This window comes from Pristiophorus japonicus, chromosome 15, assembly GCF_044704955.1.
Source record: "Pristiophorus japonicus isolate sPriJap1 chromosome 15, sPriJap1.hap1, whole genome shotgun sequence".
NCBI lineage: Eukaryota > Metazoa > Chordata > Chondrichthyes > Pristiophoridae > Pristiophorus > Pristiophorus japonicus.
The window spans coordinates 157,107,473-157,127,580 of NC_091991.1; the positions used below are offsets into that span (position 1 = coordinate 157,107,473).

Below are 20,108 nucleotides of genomic sequence, written 5' to 3' on the forward strand. Positions count from 1 at the left end.
CCCCACTCCAGGCACTTCAGCACAAAAATCTAGGCTGACACTCCAGTGCAGTGCTGACGAGTGCTGCACTCTCAGTCTTTCGGATGAGACGTTAAACCAAGGCACCGCCCCGTCTGCTCTCATGTGAACGTAAAATATCCCATGGCACTATTTCGAAGAAGAGCAGGAGGGGTTATCCCCAGTGTCGTGGCAAATATTTATCAACATAACAAAAACAGATTATCTGGTTATCACATTGCTGTTTGTGGGAGCTTGCTGTGCGCACATTGTCTGCCGCGCTTCCCACATTACAACAGTGACTACACTTCAAAAGTATTTCATTGGGTGTAAAGGGCTTTGAGATGTCTGGTGGTCATGAAAGGCACTATATAAATGCAAGTCTTTTTAAAGAAATTATCTCAAACTCAAGATAGACAGGTCTTCAGGACCTGATGGTACAGAATTTGTTGAAGTCTTTAGTTAGTTTGCAATTAAAATATTGTATGCAGTTTTAGGCACTTCATTATAGGAGGGCTATGAAAGCAATGGAAAAGATGCTATGTAGGATGTCATCAGGGATAAGGGATTACAGCTGTGAAAAGAGACTCAAAACGATAGGGTTTTAATAAAGTAAATTGTGATAGCTTGTTTCCATTCATCAGTCAGTCGGTGATACATGGGCACAAATGAAAATGATCACAAAATGAATGAAAGGGAGGTTAGCAAAAATTTCGATGCACATTCTTAGGACGATTAAAATGTGGAATTCACTCCCATAAACCAATGATGAAGCAGAGGCCATGAATCTTTTTAAAAGTAAACTAGATTCTTGTTTGAGAGAGAGGAATTTTAAAGGGTGTAGAATCACAGAATTTTACAGAGGCAGCCAACTGTGCCTCTGACAACCCTCAAAGTGCTACTCACTTCGTCCCATTCTCGTGTTCTTTCCTCATACTCTTCTACATTTTTCTTTATCAAATATTTACCCACTCCCCTTGGCAAAGCTATTTTGGATTTTGCTTCCGGTACGGTTTCTGGTAGGGCACTCCATGTCATAACAACCATGTAATTATGATTCTCTGACCCTTTCTTTAAATCCACTGAAATAATATAGGGAACTAAACAACATAAACTTATGACTTGTGACAAAGCATAAACTATCTTCTGATACACAGTGTGCAAGCCAAAAAGATTACATTTTAGATAGGAAAGAACATTCTATTACAGATTTTTAGGCTGATAACATTCAAGTAGGCATAGAAACATTTAACCTATCATATAGTTGTCGGGTGTATAGATGCTGTTAAAAGAAAAATAAAATACAAGATTACTATTGCAGTAGGTTTTGAGATTTCTCATACCACTGCATTTGTTCAGTGGCCATTGGAAGGTCAGTAAGTTGAGGCTATACTTTACTTGCCAATTTCCCAACAATTTATCTCTTCTGGATAGTATTGACTCTCTGCAGGTATATAATGTCACAGGCACCACACCAGTTACCCTCCTATACCTCATCCAAGTGTTTATTATTCATATGTGGACCTGGACAGGGAATGTTAGCAAGTTATTCGATCACAGGGGGAACACTACACACAAGCACAATACTGTCTTTACAGGGAGTGCTGGATAGTGATCAGGAGTTGGAACCCTGGTTGATTTTCTCCTCCTTAACCCAAGATCACTGAGGCCAACTGCAGTGCTCAACTATTTACAATCTATATTAATGACTTGGATGAAGGGACCGAGTGTAATGTAGCCAAGTTTGCTGATGATACAAAGATCGGTGGGAAAGCAAATTGTGAGGAGGGCACAAAAAAAATCTGCAAAGGGATATAGGCAGGCTAAGTGAGTGGGCAAACATTTGGCAGATGGAGTATAATTTGGCAAAATGTGAGGTTACCTACTTTGGCAGAAAAAAAATAGAAAAGCTAATTATAATTTAAATGGAGAAAAATTACAACATGCTGCATGCAGTACAGGGGGACCTGGGTGTCCTTGTACATAAAACACAAAATGTTAGTATGCAGATACAGCAAGTAATCAGGAAGGTAAATAGAATGTTGGCCTTTAATTGTAAGAGGGATAGAATATAAGAGCAGAAGTCCTGCTACAACTATACAGGGTATTGGTAAGGCCACACCTAGAGTACTGCGTACAGTTTTGATCTCCGTATTTAAGGAAGGATTTACTTGCATTGGAGGTTGTTCAGAGAAGGTTCACTAGGTTACTTCCGGAGATCAGGGAATTGACTTAGGTTGAGCCTATAATCATTGGAGTTCAGAAGAATGAGAGGTGATCTTATTGAAACATATAAGATAATGAGGGGGGCTCGATAAGGTGGATGCAGAGAGAATATTTCCACTCAGAGGAAACAAACTAGGTGACATAGGCCCCTATTTTTGCCACAATTGTGCACTGTTTTTTGCCGTCCAAATGTTTTTTGGCGTGAAATACTCACTTTCCAACTTTCGGCAACGACCATGTACGCCAGTTTAAAAATTTTTGCCGCAGACACGAGTCAAAACGGGACAGGGCGCCGTTCTTCTAGACTTAATAGATTTTGGCCGTCCATGATTTTTTTTCAGCGCAGCGCACACTGCCCAAAAGCCTCACAAAAAAAAACATACGTTAACTTAAGGAATCAGCGCGGGGCACAAGAGGACAGGAACAAGGCAATAAGGAGACACGATATGATGCCGTTTTTTTTCCCACAGGAAACTCTTTTTGGAGCAAGGGAAGAAGATTTCCGGGCCGAAAAGACTGCTTCCCACCAGCTGGACCCGCTGCAATACCGGGCCGAAAGGCCCCCCACTTAGTCCCACTCCACCTGCGAGTTGAAGTTCGGGAGCGGGAGGGCCATTCGGCCAGGAATTCAGCGGGTCCAGCCGGTGGGGAGTTGTCCTTTCAGCCCAGGAATTCAGCGGGTCCAGCCGGTGGGGAGTAGTCCTTTCGGCCCGGGAATGCAACGGGTCCAGTGGCAGCAGATCCAACCGGGAGGGGGGTGCGGTGGCCACGGGTCCAGCTGGGGGGGGGGATAGGGGGAAAGAGGTCTTATGTGGCCCTTTCGGCAGCAGTAGGGTACAAACCTTTTGGGGGAGCGGGCCTCTGCTTGCCCTGGCAACTTCAGATTTTCGCGCATGACCAGAGAGATTTTAGCGCAGACTTGAAGCTGCGACCCCCCGGACTGACGTCAGAGAGCATGGCGCCAAATTCAACTATTTCTTTGGTTAAAGTCCTGATTTTTTTTTCCAGGCGCAAACGTACACACACACAAAAAAAAAAATCATACGTTAACATGCGCAGGCGGCAAAAATCCAGCAAGTGGAAAATAGGGGCCATAGTTTCAGAATAAGGGGCCGCTTGTTTAAAACTGAGACGAGGAGGAATTTCTTCTCTTAGGGTTGTAAACCTATGGAATTCTCTGCTCCAGAGAGCTGTGGAGGCTGGGTCATTGAATGTATTTAAGGCGGAGATAGACAGATTTTATGAGCGATAAGGGAATAAAGGGTTATGGGGAGCGGGCAGGGAAGTGGAGCTGAGTCCATGATCAGATCAGCCATGATCTTATTAAATGGTGGAGCAGGTGTCAAATGGCCTTCTCCTGCTCCTATTTCTTATGTTCTTATCAGAGACCAGGGATCAACATTGGGACCTCCCAACTCTATGGATCATTGGGGAGCCTTCAATGGGGGAAGGAAGAGAAAGAGGGGAATAAAAGAGAGACTTGCACTTTTATAGAGCCTTATCACATCTTTCAAGAACATCTCAAAGCACATATAATGAAATGCAGCAATTGTTATGATGTAAAAAATTGCAGTTAAAACAAACCATTTACCAAATAAATGACCAAAACATTCATTCGCTTAAGCTGTAAAAGTACTTCACATTTGCCAAGCATACAGGATTGTAGCTGCCACTCATTCAGTTCCATCACATAATTAAGTAAACCAACATCTGAAATCCTGATTACATATAGAAGAAATATAGTTGTTAAAAGAAAGCTAAAAGACAAGTACCTGGCAGGGAAATTGCCAGAGGAGAATCACCATCTTCATTAGCATGGCTGCCATGTTCATTGTTGCTATCTTGTACAATTTCCTCAGAGCGAGGTCGGTCAACTGGAAGAAAATAAAGAGATAGGAATCACCCTGAAACGACCTAGATCTTTACAGCTACACTGAAAATCAATTTCTGACATCTTGTGGGTAAAACTGACTTTGGCCGATAGAATAAAATGTGCGATATTGGATCAGTCGCTTGTTCCACCCTTCTCATTTTCATTGACTTCCATGGTGCAAAGTCAAAATAACCCCCCCTTGTCTTTCCATAATTTTTATTTACATGGATGTTTTTTTCACTGTTGTTCCTGTAACTTTAAAGCCAGACTCTTATCAGTACACCTTTAAAAAAAGTTATAGAAAAATTATAAATTTTTTTTTCCTGCAGATCTGTAAATATTTTGTAAAGTCCTCATACATTTTGTAACAGTAGTCATACAAGAATACATTAGCATACTGGGGTTGTTAGTACTCTTCAGCGCATGGTGGGAACAGTGATTTTTGGGATCAGCATAATTTGGTGGCATTCCTGGATTTTAACTAGTTTAGGGGACTATTAATGGTCATGACTACATAAAAGGAGTATCACATAACTGGATTATTGTACTATGAGGGGTTTTAATCAAACAGATGAAAGTTCTTGCTGATTTGTGGTCACATTCCAAGTTTCCCCAGTCTTACTTTCTCAGTCGAACAGAACGTTAAAGTAAAAGTAAAAAAATTAAAATAAATGACTGCTTTGTGTCCTTGTGGCGATCTGATTAAATGTGTGCTGTCAACTGTTTAAGCATGGATCGTTACTGGATCCCAACAGTTTATGATTATCACACGGTTAAATGACCCATGCAACGAGAAGGCCACTATAGATATATATTACAAACACCAGGAGACAGGAATATTAAATTAGATTGTAGACATCTTTAAAAAGATCTATGAATATAGCAATGCTCAATAAATTAAACTTGTTATAAGTGCTATATAAAGCCAAATTAGTGTTGTTGTACTGTGGCGACACTAAGGGCTGGATTTTGGTTATTATTTGCGCCGGGTTTTTGGGTAGTATTCATATTTTTGGTGAAATACCCAGCGGATTGGAAAACTGGAAATGTAACGCCCCATTTAAAAAAGGAGGCAGACAAAAAGCAGGAAACTATAGACCAGTTATCCTAACATCTGTCGTTGGGAAAATGCTGGAGTCCATTATTAAGGAAGCAGTAGCGGGACATTTGGAAAAGCATGATTCAATCAAGCAGAGTCAGCATGGTTTTATGAACGGGAAATCATGTTTGACAAATTTGCTGGAGTTCTTTGAGGATGTAACGAGCAGGATGGATAAGGGGGAACCAGTGGATGTGGTGTATTTGCATTTCAGGAAGGCATTCGATAAGGTGCCACCTAAAAGGTTACTGCACAAGATAAAAGTTCATGGGATTGGGGGTAATATATTAGCATGGATAGAGGATTGGCTAACTAACAGAAAACAGAGTGTCGGGATAAATGGGTCATTCTTTGGTTGGTAAACAGTTACCGGTGCCGCAGGGATCAGAGTTGGATCCTCAACTATTTACAATCTATATTCATGACTTGGATGAAGGAATCGAGTGTAATATAGCCAGGTTTGCTGATGATACAAAGATGGTGGGAAAGCAAATTGTGAGGACACAAAAAAATCTGCAAAAGGATATAGACAGATTAAGTGAGTGGGCAAAAATCCGGCAGATGGAGTATAATGTGGGAAAATGTGAGGTATCCACTTTGGCAGAAATAATAGAAAAGCAAATTATAATTTAAATGGAGGAAAAATGCAAAATGCTACAGTACAGAGGGACCTGGGGGTCCTTGTGCATGAAACACAAAAAGTTAGTATGCAGGTACAGCAAGTAATCAGGAAGGCAAATGGAATGTTGGCCTTTATTGCAAGGGGGATAGAGTATAAAAGCAGAGAAGTCCTTCTACAACTGTACAGGGTATTGGTGAGGCCACACCTAGAGTACTTCGTACAGCTTTGGTCTCCTTATTTAAGGAACGATTTACTTGCATTGGAGGCTGTTCAGAGAAGGTTCACGAGGTTACTTCCGGAGATGAGGGGGTTAACTTATGAAGATAGGTTGAGTAGGTTGGGCCTATACTCATTGGAGTTCAGAAGAATGAGAGGTGATCTTATTGACACATATAAGATGAGCGGGCTCGACAAGGTGGATGCAGAGAGGATATTTCCACTCAGAGGGGAAACTAAAACTAGGGGTCATAGTCGCAGAATAAGGGGACGCCCATTTCAAACTGAGATGAGGAGGAATTTCTTCTCTCAGAGGGTTGTAAATCTATGCAATTCTCTGCCACAGAGAGCTGTGAAGGCTGAGTCATTGAATAAATTTAAGGCGGAGATAGACAGACTTTTAAGCAATAAGGAATAAAGGGTTATGGGGAGTGGGCGGGGAAGTGGCGCTGAGTCCATGATCAGATCAGCCATGATATTATTAAATGGCGGAGCAGGTTCGAGGGGTCAAATGGCCCACTCCTGCTCCTATTTCTTAAGTTCTTATGTACCACCGGCGGTTTCGAGCTAACACTGGGGAGTGGACTACTGGCGTGCAACACTAAAAAAAACGTTTCCGCCCAAGTTTGGTGGTAGCAGTGATCCGTAGGTGAGGAGAAAAAAAAAACGCCCGGGAGAAACCAGCGGGAGCAGCTGTTCAATCGGCGATAAAAATGAAACCCTGCAAAAAAAGTTAAGTTTAAGTTTAAAAAAAAATTGTTTTGCAGCAATTCAGTGCAGAAGGGTCCTGTGAATGTTTTCCTATTTTATATTTTTTGTTTTGTTGAAAACTATTTTTTGTGTTTTTTGCCGCTCCTATGCCCAACTCGCAGCCTCGCTCTAAATGTTCTAGAATACCACTAAATTTGATCAGGATAGTGTTTTCTACCAAAAATCCACGTAGAACACAGATTTTTCCCGTCAGGCGGATTTTAAAAAAAAGTGATCAATCAAAATTCCGCCGATCTTAATTAAAAAATCATAGCAGTTTTTTTCGGTGGTAATCCGGTGGTGGCGGTTTTTCACCAATATTCAGCCCAATGTCTCTCCCATTGGGCAAGGTGAAAGTGCAGGTTAAGTGCATTCCTACAGAGAAGGATGAAATCTGAGGATGAGCTATGTGAGCTGCTTTTGCAGATCCTTTAGTAGCTATCTCAAAAGTGAAGTTGACTGAATGGGAAATAGTAAGTATGGGCACGTGTGGGGTGTGTTTGTGGCGGTGCGTGGGATATGGGCTGTGGGGCGTGTGCTGTGTGGCTAAGAAAGAGAATTCAGGTACATAAAGAAGTAAAGTTAAAATAGAAATTACACAAGATCCTTTAAAATTAAATCAAAGCGATTTTATGTGGGCAGCTAGTGATTAACTGAAAATGTAAATAATTTTGTAGGTAGATATTAATTGCTCTGTGTGGAAATATAAAGGGATCAATTTTAAAGGGAGAGACCTGAGTGTGAATGTATACAAATCTTTGAAGGTACCAGGACAGGTTGAGAAGGCTGATGAAAAGGCATATGGGATCCTTGGCTTTATAAATAGAGGCACAGAGCACAAAAGCAATGGAATTATTCTAAACACTGGTTAGGCCCCAGCTAGAGTACTGTGTTCAATTCTGGGCACCATATTTTAGGAGCAATGTTAAGGTCTTGGAGGGGATGCAGAGATTATTTACTAGAATGGTACTAGGGATACGAGTCTTCAGTTATGTGGAGGGACTAGAGAAGCTTGGATTGTTCCCCTTAGAGCAGAGAAGGTTAGGGGGAAATTTGTTAGAGGTGCTTAAATTCATGAAGGGTTTTGATAAAGTAAATAAGGCTAAACTGTTTTCAGTGACAAAAGGGTCGATAACCAGGCGATATAGATCAAAGGTGATTATCAAAGAACCAGCAGTAACATGAGGAAATTTTTTACGCAGTTCTGACGTGGAATGCACTGCCTAAAGGGGTGGTGGAAGCAGATTCAATAGTAACATTCAAATGGGAAATGGATAAACACTTGTAAAGGAAACATTTGCTGTTCTATGAGGAAAGAGCAGGGGAGTGGGACTAATTGGATAGCTCAATGTGCCGGCACATGCACGATGGGCTGAATGGCCTCCTGTCCGATATCATGCTATGATCTCACCTTGATTTTGTGTGCATATTTCTGGAAATTCTTCAGTTGTAGTACTCTGAAAAGCAGAAACCCAAGTTGGTTGGCATATAGTAGTCAGAGCTTCAACAGAATTTTTTGAATTTCACATTCCCATACTTTTCTAAATATATGACAATGCTGGTAAATGAGCACATTAAGGAATATTTGTATTTTTTGTGAAATATTTTTAAATTTTTAAAAGGAAACTTGCACTTATTTTGCTTGATTTAAGAACAAAATGAATATTCTTCCAAACATAAAACTTGAAGTACGTTTCACTCACCCACCCCACTAAATTATTTAGGTTTAAGAACAAGAAACCTGCGGTGACTGTATGTAAGTTACAGGCCACATCTACACTTTTAAAAACATAGATTTAAAATAGCAACTCATCTTTTATATAGGTTTAGGTTTATTACTTTTTGCACTAAAGGTGTCAACCACCAAATCAAGCTCAGGTAAAGCAGAACTATAAAAGTCCCTCTTCTCTGCAAAAAATGCATGTTAACCCCAATCTCAAACCAATGGTCCATCCATGAATTAGTGTAACAAGTTCATTTCCAACAGGAGTAAACTTTTTGTCCAAGTAAGACTGACAAATAGTGCCAAATTAAATACACTTTTATGCTGTAGATCTCAGCCCATCGGGCCCTGGTTTGAAATTGACCAAACCCATTTCACTTGGGACCCAGACAGCCAATAGATCGAATACTTTAATCCCAGGCAAAGTTTCTACTCGTATCCCCAAAGGTAAATTTAGCACAGATTTTGCAGTAAGAATAACGGTGAGGCTATCAGCACTCGCCGTTATTATTAAGTAAATCGGACAGCAATTTCTGGCGTCCGCACATGCATAGTAAGACGAGAAATCAGGAAGTTACATTCCGATCTGTCCTGCTCTTCCATAAGCTTCGTTACACTGAGAGATGTGGCATTAAAACACAGCAAGGACATGAAGTTGCTGTACTTACCAACTAGATACCCAGTAAACACATCAAAAAAAGTGTTTTTTTTTTTAAATGTCCCATCTTTCTTTCCCTCTTGTCCATTCAAGTGTGAGAATTTTTTTACGGCGTGGTAAACAACGTTCCCTATAAGCTGTGCATCTCTGCTCGTCCCACGCAGCCTGGGAACGGCTTTTGCAATGTTAAAAGTTCACGCATTCGTGAAACTATGAATGGTCTGTGCACCCAAATAAATTACGGGGAACATTGGTGATCAGTCTTAATTACTGGCAAACAACCTTCCTGTCTCTGAAAATCTACTCTTACAAGCGTGGAGTCTCATTCCTTCAGAATTTAATTATTGTTGGAGATTTTTTTTTAATCAATTTTTTTTTTAACTTTTTTTTTTCAGTCTCTTATCTTTCTTTCCCTCTCTTTATTTTGTTCTGTGTACACGATTTTACATTGAATTAAGTATTTTAATTGACACTTCCTGGCTTAAACTCTGCGTGTCTCAGTAAGGATTCTTCAATGTGTGTCTCAGTAAGATCAGATCAGCCATGATCTTATTAAATAGTGGAGCAGGCTCGAGGGGTCAAAAGGCCTACTCCTGTTCCTATTTCTTTTGTTTTCTTATGTCTTATTATGTAAGGATTCTTCAATGTGATTGGTTAAAGAGAAATGCTGTTGACATTTGCCACATATCCCCTGTAGAGGGCAGCATGCTGAAATGGATCTCTAATTACAGTAAGCTGCTATGTAAAGTCCGTGGGCAGCTGTTCGTTCACCGCTGACTGCAAAATCCAGGCCCATATGAGCAAAATTCCAGAAAATCTATCTAACCGTACAATTCTACATTAGTCACCCTGACCTTCCTTGCATGACATTTCTATTGTCCTGGTAAATAATCTAGAGTTTTGGTTGATTTATATTTGAATGGGATAGGGGAAAGTAATAAGGAGGAAGTCGAATAATAATCTTAACTTGACAACATTAATATTAGCTCCAGGTTCCTTTTATTCATTGAGATGCAGAAACAGGGAATTTTTTGCCCTTGTTTATTAGTAATGGTCAGTCAACCACATATCCTGTACAACCACCAACTGTTTCTTGTCCTGGTTGCAATCAGCAACTGACTGTACGGAAATTAATTAATTAATACATTTGCAAACTTGGGTCAAGGAATTGTACTTGGTTTTTTTTTGTTAATTGTCCAATAATTATAATCAAAAAATACTTAGCCAAATTGCTTCTTTGAACTAATTTTTCTTTTAGTCGATCCCAACAGCCTCCCATTGTAACTTACTTCTTTTGAGCTAGATTCATTTGGCAGTTGTGGTCCATTCTTTTGTAACAGCACATCAGAATCTTCAGAGAGTTTTTCTTCATCCTCTTCTTGTATTGGGGAAGATGGAGACCTCAGACTGCTAAATTATTGTACATTTTTAAATTAGATATGCTTTGATATAAAATATACATAAACAACGTATAGATTTAAAAAAAAAACTCCATCAGGTCAACTGGAGCTATATACACAAACCTCACTGGTCATGGCAGACCTTTGCTGCATATTATGTATTTTATTTCTCTGATATTTTTTCTTACACACCAATGAGAACACACTAAAAGTAGTATGATAAAATTATTGAGGTATTTTGATCCAAGCTTATAAATTTTAATATTTATAATTCATTGCCTTTGAGGAAGACACAAATAACCTTCCGATTGTACTAGGGGACGTAGGTCTAGTGAGAAGGAGGAACTGAAGGATATCCTTATTAGGCGGGAAATTGTGTTCGGGAAATTGATGGGATTGAAGGCTGATAAATCCCCGGGGCCTGAATCCCAGAGTACTTAAGGAAGTGGCCTGAGAAATAGGGGATGCATTGGTGATCATTTTCCAACAGTCTATCGACTCTGGATCAGTTCCTATGGACTGGAGGGTAGCTAATGTAACACCACTTTTTAAAAAAGGAGGGAGAGAGAAAGCGGGTAATTATAGAACGGTTAGCCCGACATCAATAGTGGGGAAAATGTTGGAATCAATCATTAAGGATGAAATAGCAGCGCATTTGGAAAGCAGTGACAGGATCGGTCCAAGTCAGCATGGATTTATGAAAGGGAAATCATGCTTTTTGAGGATGTAACTAGCAGAGTGGACAAGTGAAAACCAGTGGATGTGGTGTATTTAGACTTTCAAAAGGCTTTTGACAAGGTCCCGCACAAGAGATTGGTATGCAAAATCAAAGTGCATGGTATTGGGGATAATGTACTGACGTGGATGGAGAACTGGTTGGCAGACAGGAAGCAGAGAGTCATAATCAACGGGTCCTTTTTAGAATGGAAGGCAGTGACTAGTGGAGTGCCGCAGGGCTCAGTGCTGGGACCCCAGCTCTTTACAATATACATTAACGATTTAGATGAAGGAATTGAGTGTAATATCTCCAAGTTTGCAGATGACACTAAACTGGGTGGTGGTGTGAGCTGTGAGGAGGACGCCAAGAGGCTGCAGGGTGACTTGGACAGGTTAGGTGAGTGGGCAAATGCATGGCAGATGCAGTATAATGTGGATAAATTGTGAGGTTATCCATTTTGGGGGTAAAAACACAAAAGCATAATATTATCTGGATGGCAGCAGATTAGGAAAAGGGGAGGTGCAACGAGACCTGGGTGTCATGGTTCATCAGTCATTGAAAGTGGGCATGCAGGTACAGCAGACGGTGAAGGCGGCAAATGGTATGTTGGCCTTCATAGCTTGGGGATTTGAGTATAGGAGCAGGGAGGTCTTACTGCAGTTGTACAGGCCTCACCTAGAATATTGTGTACAGTTTTGGTCTCCTAATCTGAGGAAGGACGTTCTTGCTATTGAGGGAGTGCAGTGAAGGTTCACCAGACTGATTCCAGGGATGGCTGGACTGTCATATGAGGAGAGACTGGATCAACTGGGCCTTTATTCACTGGAGTTTAGAAGAATGAGAGGGGATCTCATAGAAACGTATAAGATTCTGACAGGACTGGACAGGTTAGATGCGGGAAGAATGTTCCCTATGTTGGGGAAGCCCTGAACCAGGGGACATAGTCTTAGGATAAGGGGTAGGCCATTTAGGACTGAGATGAGGAAAAACTTCTTCACTCAGAGTTGTTAACCAATGAAATTCCCTGCCGCAGAGAGTTGTTGATGCCAGTTCATTGGATATATTCAAGAGGGAGTTACATATGGCCCTTACGGCTAAGGGATCAAGGGGTATGGAGAGAAAGCAGGAAAGGGGTACTGAGGGAATGATCAGCCATGATCTTATTGAATGGCGGTGCAGGCCCGAAGGTTCGAATGGCCTATTCTTGCACCTATTTTCTATGTTTCTATGTTCTCTAATGTTGCTTCAAGCATTCTGGTCTATGGACATATAACTAGTTATATCAATGCTACTCTGAGTTCTGTGAGCAACAAAACAGCACTCATTTGTCACTTTTCCAGTATTTCTCTCCTCGACAGTCCTTTTTTACCCTTCCTATCTCCAACTGGTAATCAAATTGGTTGTAATCCCAATACCCATTAATGTTCGCATTGGCTACCATCAGTAGGATATCTCATTATTTTAAAACATCGGTAACGATTTAATTAAAAATAAATGATTGACAATCATTTAAAATCATTGTAGATGGCATATTTTCCAAAAAGAACTTAAATTTCCATTTCAGAATTTAAAACTCGCCTGAGGAATTTCTTTGAAATAATTTTAGCAAATCATAAAAGTTAGTGATATTAGCAATAGTTTCATTTGATGAATGTTTCTATATGAGAACTATATGAAATTGAAAACAGGCATCATGCAAGTTTAGAATGCCAACACAGATGTACACAAGTTCCATAAACCAGTAGAAACCATTTAAACTATTACTTTAGGGATAATGGGCTGGATTTATCATCATTTAGCCCTACCACCAGTTTTCCGGCAGTATTTCGGTGCTAAATTATGATTTTGGCGGTATTTTGATGGTAATCTGCAATAAATTTACCACCGGCGGTATTTTCGGCGGTAAATGATCGGAAAAGTGATGAAAATCCAGTCCTTAGAATTTTGTCACGGTAAACAATACCAAACGGATGAGATGGTTGTTGAACACTTACCTTTCTGAGGATTTGCTCAGTTTGGGCTTTTGGGGACAGTTATCTACAATCCTGTCCATTGCTGACAGCTGTCTGCCTGATGGAGACAAGCCATCCCCAATCGCAGAATAGTTTATTTCTTCATATAGGGGAGCTGAAGGGATAGATGGAGAAACTGACCGAAGTCCATTTAAGGCTTCCAGCAGGGAAACTGGCTCAAATCCAGGAGGAATGTGGTCAGATGCCTAAAGATTTAGAAGAATTATGAGTACAGAATTGCTCAAAATAGCTTTACAAATACAAACATAGGAAGAGGCAAACAAAAACATTTGAAGTGCAAGAAGGCATAATCTAACTTTCTTTAAGGTATTTACTTGCTAAGTAACTGATCCCAAAGTTTTACTTACTCAAGCCAAGAAAGAATTGGGCTAAAATATATTCCAAACATTTGTTTTCAACCTTTCTTTCCTTCACCCTCAAGGGAAAATATAGCTATCTAAAACAAATAAATTTACAGATGATGAGGCACCAAAGCTGCTACCCATCAGTTAAGCCAGTAATAAATCCATTGAAGTGCTTTATTTGATGTTACTATGCACAAGGTGATTCAGATTACATTAATCTGAGCCCTCTCAGCATAGGAGACTTAATTTTGCTAAAGGAGGAAAAGCCAAAACATTTGATAGATGGATGTGAAGCAGATTTTTTAAAGAGTAAAAGTGAAGCGGAGAACTGGAAGAGTTTAGGGAGGGAGTTCCAGAGGGCCGAGGTGGCTATAGGCTCTTCCACCAGTGGTGAGGTGAAGGCAGAGCGGATGCAGAAAGTGGAAATATTGTGGTGCATTTTTAGTTCAAAATTTATTCCAATTAAAGGTACTAACTGTAGCAGCAAGCAGTATTTTTCTTGGAAAAAAAACAAACAATAATTAACTGAATTGGTGAATGCAATTAAGTCAATTGACCCTCAGACTGAGGAAATTCCTATCTTCCTGCACGGACTGATTTAGTTTGGTTTTTATTTTGCACACTGCAGCATTAAAATAAACATAAGAACATAAGAAATAGAACCTGGAGCAGGCCATACGGCCCCTCGAGCCTGCTCCGCCATTCAATAAGATCATGGCTGATCTGATCATGGACTCAGCTCCACTTCCCCGCCTGCTCCCCATAACCCCTTATCGCTCAAGAAACTGTCTATTTTTGTCTGAAATTTATTCAATGTCCCAGCTTCCACAGCTCTCCGAGGCAGAAAATTCCACAGATTTACAACCGTAAGGAATTTCTCCTCATCTCTGATTTAAATGGGCGGCCCCTTATTCTAAGATCATGCCCTCTAGTTCTAGTCTCCCCCATCAGTGGAAACATCCTCTCTGCATCCACCTTGTCAAACCCCCTCATAATCTTGTGTTCCGATAAGATCACCTCTCATTCTTCTGAACTCCAATGAGTAGAGGCCCAACCTACTCAACCTTTCCTCATTAGTCAACCCCCTCATCCCCCTCAACGTAGTGAACCTTCTCTGAACTGCCTCCAAAGCAAGTATACCCTTTCATAAATACGGAAACCAAAACTGCATGCAGTATTCCAGGTGTGGCCTCACCAATACCTTGTATAGCTGTAGCAAGACTTCCCTGCTTTTACACTCCATCCCCTTTGCAATAAAGGCCAAGATACCATTGGCCTTCCTGATCACTTGCTGTACCTGCATACTATCCTTCTGTGTTTCATGCACAAATACCCCCAGGTCCTGCTATACTGCGGCAATCTTTCTCCATTTAAATAATAACTTGCTCAGTGATTTTTTCTGCCAAAGTGCATGACTTCACACTTTCCAACATTATACTCCATCTGCCAAATTTTTGCCCACTCACTTAGCCCATGTCTTTTGCAGATTTTGTGTGCCCTCCTCACACATTGCTTTTCCTCCCATCTTTATATTGTCAGCAAACTTGTCAGTCCCTTCTTCTAAATCGTTAATATAGATTGTAAATAGTTGGGGTCCCAGCACTGATCCCTGCAGCACCCCACTAGTTACTGGTTGCCAACCAGAGAATAAACCATTTATCCCGACTCTCTGTTTTCTGTTAGTTAGCCAATCCTCTATCCATGCTAATATATTACCCCCAACCTCGTGAACTTTTATCTTGTGCAGTTACCTTTTATGTGGCACCTTGTCAAATGCCTTCTGGAAGTCCAAATATACCACATCCACTGGTTTCCCTTTATCCACCCTCTTCGTTACATCCTCAAAGAACTCCAGCAAATTTGTCAAACATGACTTCCCCTTCATAAATCCATGCGGACTCTACCTGACCGAATTTTGCTTATCCAAATGTCCTGCTACTGCTTCTTTAATAATGGACTCCAACATTTTCCCAACCACAGATATTAGGCTAACTAGCCTAAAGTTTCCTGTTTTTTGTCTGCCTCCTTTTTTTTTAAATAGGGGCATTACATTTGCAGTTTTCCAATCTGCTGGGACCAGAATCCAGGGAATTACAACCAATGCATCCACAATCCCTGCCGCTACTTATCTTAAGACCCTAGGATGCAAGCCATCAGGTCCAGGGGATTTATCTGTCTTTAGTCCCATTATCTTACTGAGTACCAACTCCTTAGTGACCGTAATTGTGTTAAGTTCCTCCCTCCCTATAGTCCCTTGACTATCCATGTTGGAATATTGTTAGTGTCCTCTACCGTAAAGACCAATACAAACTATTTCTTAAGAGTTTCTGCCATCTCCATGTTTCCCATTATTAGTTCCCGGTCTCGTCCTCCAAGAGACCAACATTTACCTTAGCCACTCTTTTCCTTTTTATATTCCTATAGAAACTCTTGCTATCTGTTTTTATATTTTGTGCTAGTTTACTTTCATAGTCTATTTTCCCTTTCTTAATCATTTTTTTTAGTCGTTCTTTGCTGGCTTTTAAAACATTACTCAATTATCACTTATGTTTTGTGGGACCTGCGTATATGTGGATTTGACCTGGAATTTCAATCATTAGCGTAATCAAAACTTCTGAATATATTTTAAATGAAAAACAGTAAAAAGGACATTCTAATTGGTCGCTATCTAACACCTAACTTTGCCTATAGTTTGCTACTGCCAATTAAACAGTAGACTGTATATAGAATGCAAGGAAAATAATAATTGAGTGCATTCAATTATTTGTTCTTACCCGATTGCACAACTGTAGACCAGCTAATTTGATTAGTAAGGAATCAACAGTGTAACAAACAAACATCACATATTCACGTACCTAGCTTTTATAATACTAATAGGCTAATGTCAGGCAAAACTATCAACTATAGACATGCAGTAGTTTAAAAAAAATGTTTTAATCTTAATGCAAAAGTGAAGATGAAAAAACAAGCAAACAACCTGACGGACTTACTGAATGGTCATCATGATCCATAGTCTGTGCTAGGACAGGACTAAATGAAACTGGTGACAAAGCCCCAGGCTTTTTCCTCACAGCTCGGATCTGCAACAGTGCTCGAAATGCTAGGAACAGAAAAGTTTTGTGTGAACATTGTACTTCCAAGCAAAAAATCCTGCACTACAACACAAGTTCACAGGTATAGAAATCCAATGTCAAACTGCCTATTTTGTTATTCTGTTAGATATACTTAATGTATATTTAATTATACTTAATGTAAATGTAATTATACTTGGTGCTTTTGTACATTTAAAGCAGATAAATATTTTCATATGGAAATAGCTATGACTTCAGTTTTGAAGACGAAAAATTCAAAGGTTTGAAAATGGCTGCTCTAAGTGCACTGCATGCCAAGGTGCTAAGGTACGAAGCCACACATAACAGGAAGATTGCAGGTTAGATGCCTATTCTTTACTATGTTATCCAATCTCTGCCAGGGCAGCAGTGAGAGTACATTGACCTGAAACGTTAACTCTAGTTCTCTGTCCAGAGATGCTGCCTGACCTGCTGAGTATTTCCAGCATTTTCTGTTTTTATTTCAAATTCCCTGTATCCGTAGTATTTTGCATTTGTATTAGTGAGTGTACAGCATTTGGCTTCAGTGTCCACTAATTTAGAGATCAAGGGTTGAGATTTCTACACCTGATCACAATCTAGGAAATCCCGCTGACAAAAATGAATGCATGGAAGTTGGATACAAACAAGACTGTGCTTGGCTATGATGCCCCTCATAGTTAAATAACCTATAAATGCTCACTACCCAGGCTCATAAATAAAAAATTGCCACTTGGGCTATTTAGTAGTTGCTATTTATTTCATGAAGTACTGGTTAATAACAACAGGGTTAGTTAAACATGGTCCTTTCTGCTCCAGATAGTAAATCATAAACTTAAACATTCTACATCATTATTTTGTATAAAAATCATTCAAATTTTAGTTTTAGAAATATTACTTATAAAAATAAAAAGTATGAATAAGCATGCTAAATTTTACTTGTAAAATCTTGTTCGTGGACCTTCAACAATCATCATGCTTGCTTTTAAACCCCATTTTGTGACTGACAGGATATTGCAATACTTACGCAGTCTGCAGATAGGACAGTTATTGGCCTGGTACCGTAGTGTATCTGCACAGGTACTGCATAGGCACAGATGTCTGCAGGGAAGGATTAAAGTATCACGTAGATCAGACAAACACACAACGCACTCATTGCTGTTGTCACTGTTCTCATCATCCGAAGGCTGTAAAGGAAGTTATTTTACAAATAAAAGAGCAAATCATTGCTTTCGCAGTGCTTCATTGCTGAATCTTTTTTCATTTATTTTCTGGTCCATATGGTAATTCCCAGAATTCTTCCCGATTACATACTGCCAGCAGAAAGCATATCATTTGTTTTTAGAATTAGTGTTACTTGCTCTGCCAGAACTCAAAACAAATATATATAAGGGTCAATATTTAACAAAATAAGCAGTTAAATTGCCCTCAGATCCTTCTTAATAAACACTAATATGCTTTAAGCTTTTTCGCAATGACTTTACTGCCCTTACCATGAAAATTATAACCTGGGTTATGACTAACTGAATTTCATTTTTGTACAGAGATGTTTTGGGTTTTAAATAAAAATACCACTCAAACTAGAAGATAACACATTACTGATTTTATAATGCTTAAAAAAAAACTAAAACTGGAATGCATCCAGTGCATGTTTCTACTCTGTCACGGAATCCAAAGCAAAGTCATTAACTGAGGACACCGGGAAATGGGTACCTTTGTTTCTTGGTTATTCTTATTTTCAATGCCATATATTTCTTGTAGTAAATAGCTGACTCGGTCGACCTACAGGAGAGACGAACAGAAATGCAATTCACGAGATGAGATCAAAGACACACTTGATTGATTTCCTGAAGTAAAATATTCTGTGAATCTTTAATGCAATTTTTGCAGTCACCAAAGTTATACAAAACATAACACGTTATATTTTAAAATTTCACTCCTATAAATTAATAAAACACATTGGTTAACTTCCATAGTTAAGTATTCACAGAAATGTCATCCAAGGTGAATTCAGCATTCGGAGTTAAGCTTTAAAAATTAGCTGTGGAAAATAACAGCTATTATAAGACCACTGACTGCCTCAACCACCTGGATGACACTGCTTTGCATCCCACTTCCTGTAAGAAGCCAATTCCTATCTCCCAGTTTCACTGTCTGATGATGTCACTTTCCACACCAGAGCTTCTGAAATGCCAAATTTTTCCTTCGCCAATGGTTTACCGTGACCGTGGTAGAGAGTGGGTCTGTGTCATTTCCCAGGCCTCTGCTCTTACTCCTTTACACACCACGATAGGGTCCCCCCGCTTGTGCTCATCTTTCATCCCACCAACCTCGGCATTTGCCAAGTTATCTTCAGTCATTTGCAACATAATCCCACCACTAAACATATCTTCCCCTGTCTTCCTCTCTCCACTTTCCAAATGACCATTCACTGTGCAATATCTGGGGTTACTCTTTCACCACCCCAGAACCTTCTCATGCAAGCAGAGAATACAACACCTGTCCATTCAACCCTCTCATACACTGTCCAAGGTCTCTACAACAACAACTTGCATTTATAGAACATATTTAATGTAGTAAAACATCCAAGGTGCTTCACTGAAGTGATTATTAAACAACATTGACACCTAGCCACAGAAGGAGATATTAGGATAGGTGGCTTGGTCAAAGAGGCAGGCTTTAAAGAGCATCATAAAGAGAGAGGTTTCGGGAGCAAATTCTGGTGTTTCAGGCCTAAGCCGCTGAAGGGACAGGTGCCAATGGTGATGCGAAGACAATCGAGATGCACAAGAGGTCAGAATTGGAGGAGTGTAGAGATCTCGAGGTTGTAGGGCTGGTTACAGAGAAAGGGAGGGGCGAGGCCATGGAGGGACTTAAACACAAGATGAGAATTTTACAATCATAACATTGTCGGACCAGCAGTCAATGTATGTCACTGTGCACTGGGGTGATGGGTGAACGGGACTTGGTGCGAGTTAGGTTACAGGCAGAAAAGTTTACAGATGAGCTCAAGTTTATAGAGGGTGCAAGGTGTGAGGTCAGCCAAGAGAGCATTGGAATGGTCGGGTGTGGAGGTAACAAAGGTATGGATGAGCACTTCAGCAGCATATGAGCTGAGGCAGGAGCAGAGATGGGCAATGTTATGGATATGTGGTCAGAAGCTCATCCTAGAGTCAAATAGGATGCCATGGTTGCGAACGGTCTGATTCAGGTTCAGAAAGTGATCAGGGAGGCTAGGGAACGGAGTTTGCAGCAGGAACTGAAGACAATGGCTTCGGTCTTCCAAATATTTAATTGTAGTAAAGAAGAGAAGCCGGGGGTTGGCTTTGCATTTCAGGATGATCCTGGAATAATGAGCAG

General features: G+C 40.1%; 1 protein-coding gene across 3 annotated transcripts in view; it reads right to left on the reverse strand.

Annotated features, from left to right (window-relative positions):
* The window catches only part of LOC139281161 (E3 ubiquitin-protein ligase MGRN1-like), a 164,233-nt gene that overhangs the window by 11,795 nt on the left and 132,330 nt on the right, over nt 1-20,108 (reverse strand). For all 3 annotated transcript variants that reach the window (XM_070901173.1, XM_070901172.1, XM_070901174.1), the window contains exons 9-15: nt 18,462-18,530; nt 17,776-17,935; nt 16,650-16,759; nt 13,277-13,500; nt 10,454-10,574; nt 8,195-8,240; nt 3,996-4,097 (exon numbers count right to left, since the gene is read on the reverse strand). In XM_070901173.1, coding sequence (XP_070757274.1) covers nt 3,996-4,097; nt 8,195-8,240; nt 10,454-10,574; nt 13,277-13,500; nt 16,650-16,759; nt 17,776-17,935; nt 18,462-18,530 — 832 coding nt within the window. The remainder of the gene's footprint in view (nt 1-3,995; nt 4,098-8,194; nt 8,241-10,453; nt 10,575-13,276; nt 13,501-16,649; nt 16,760-17,775; nt 17,936-18,461; nt 18,531-20,108) is intronic.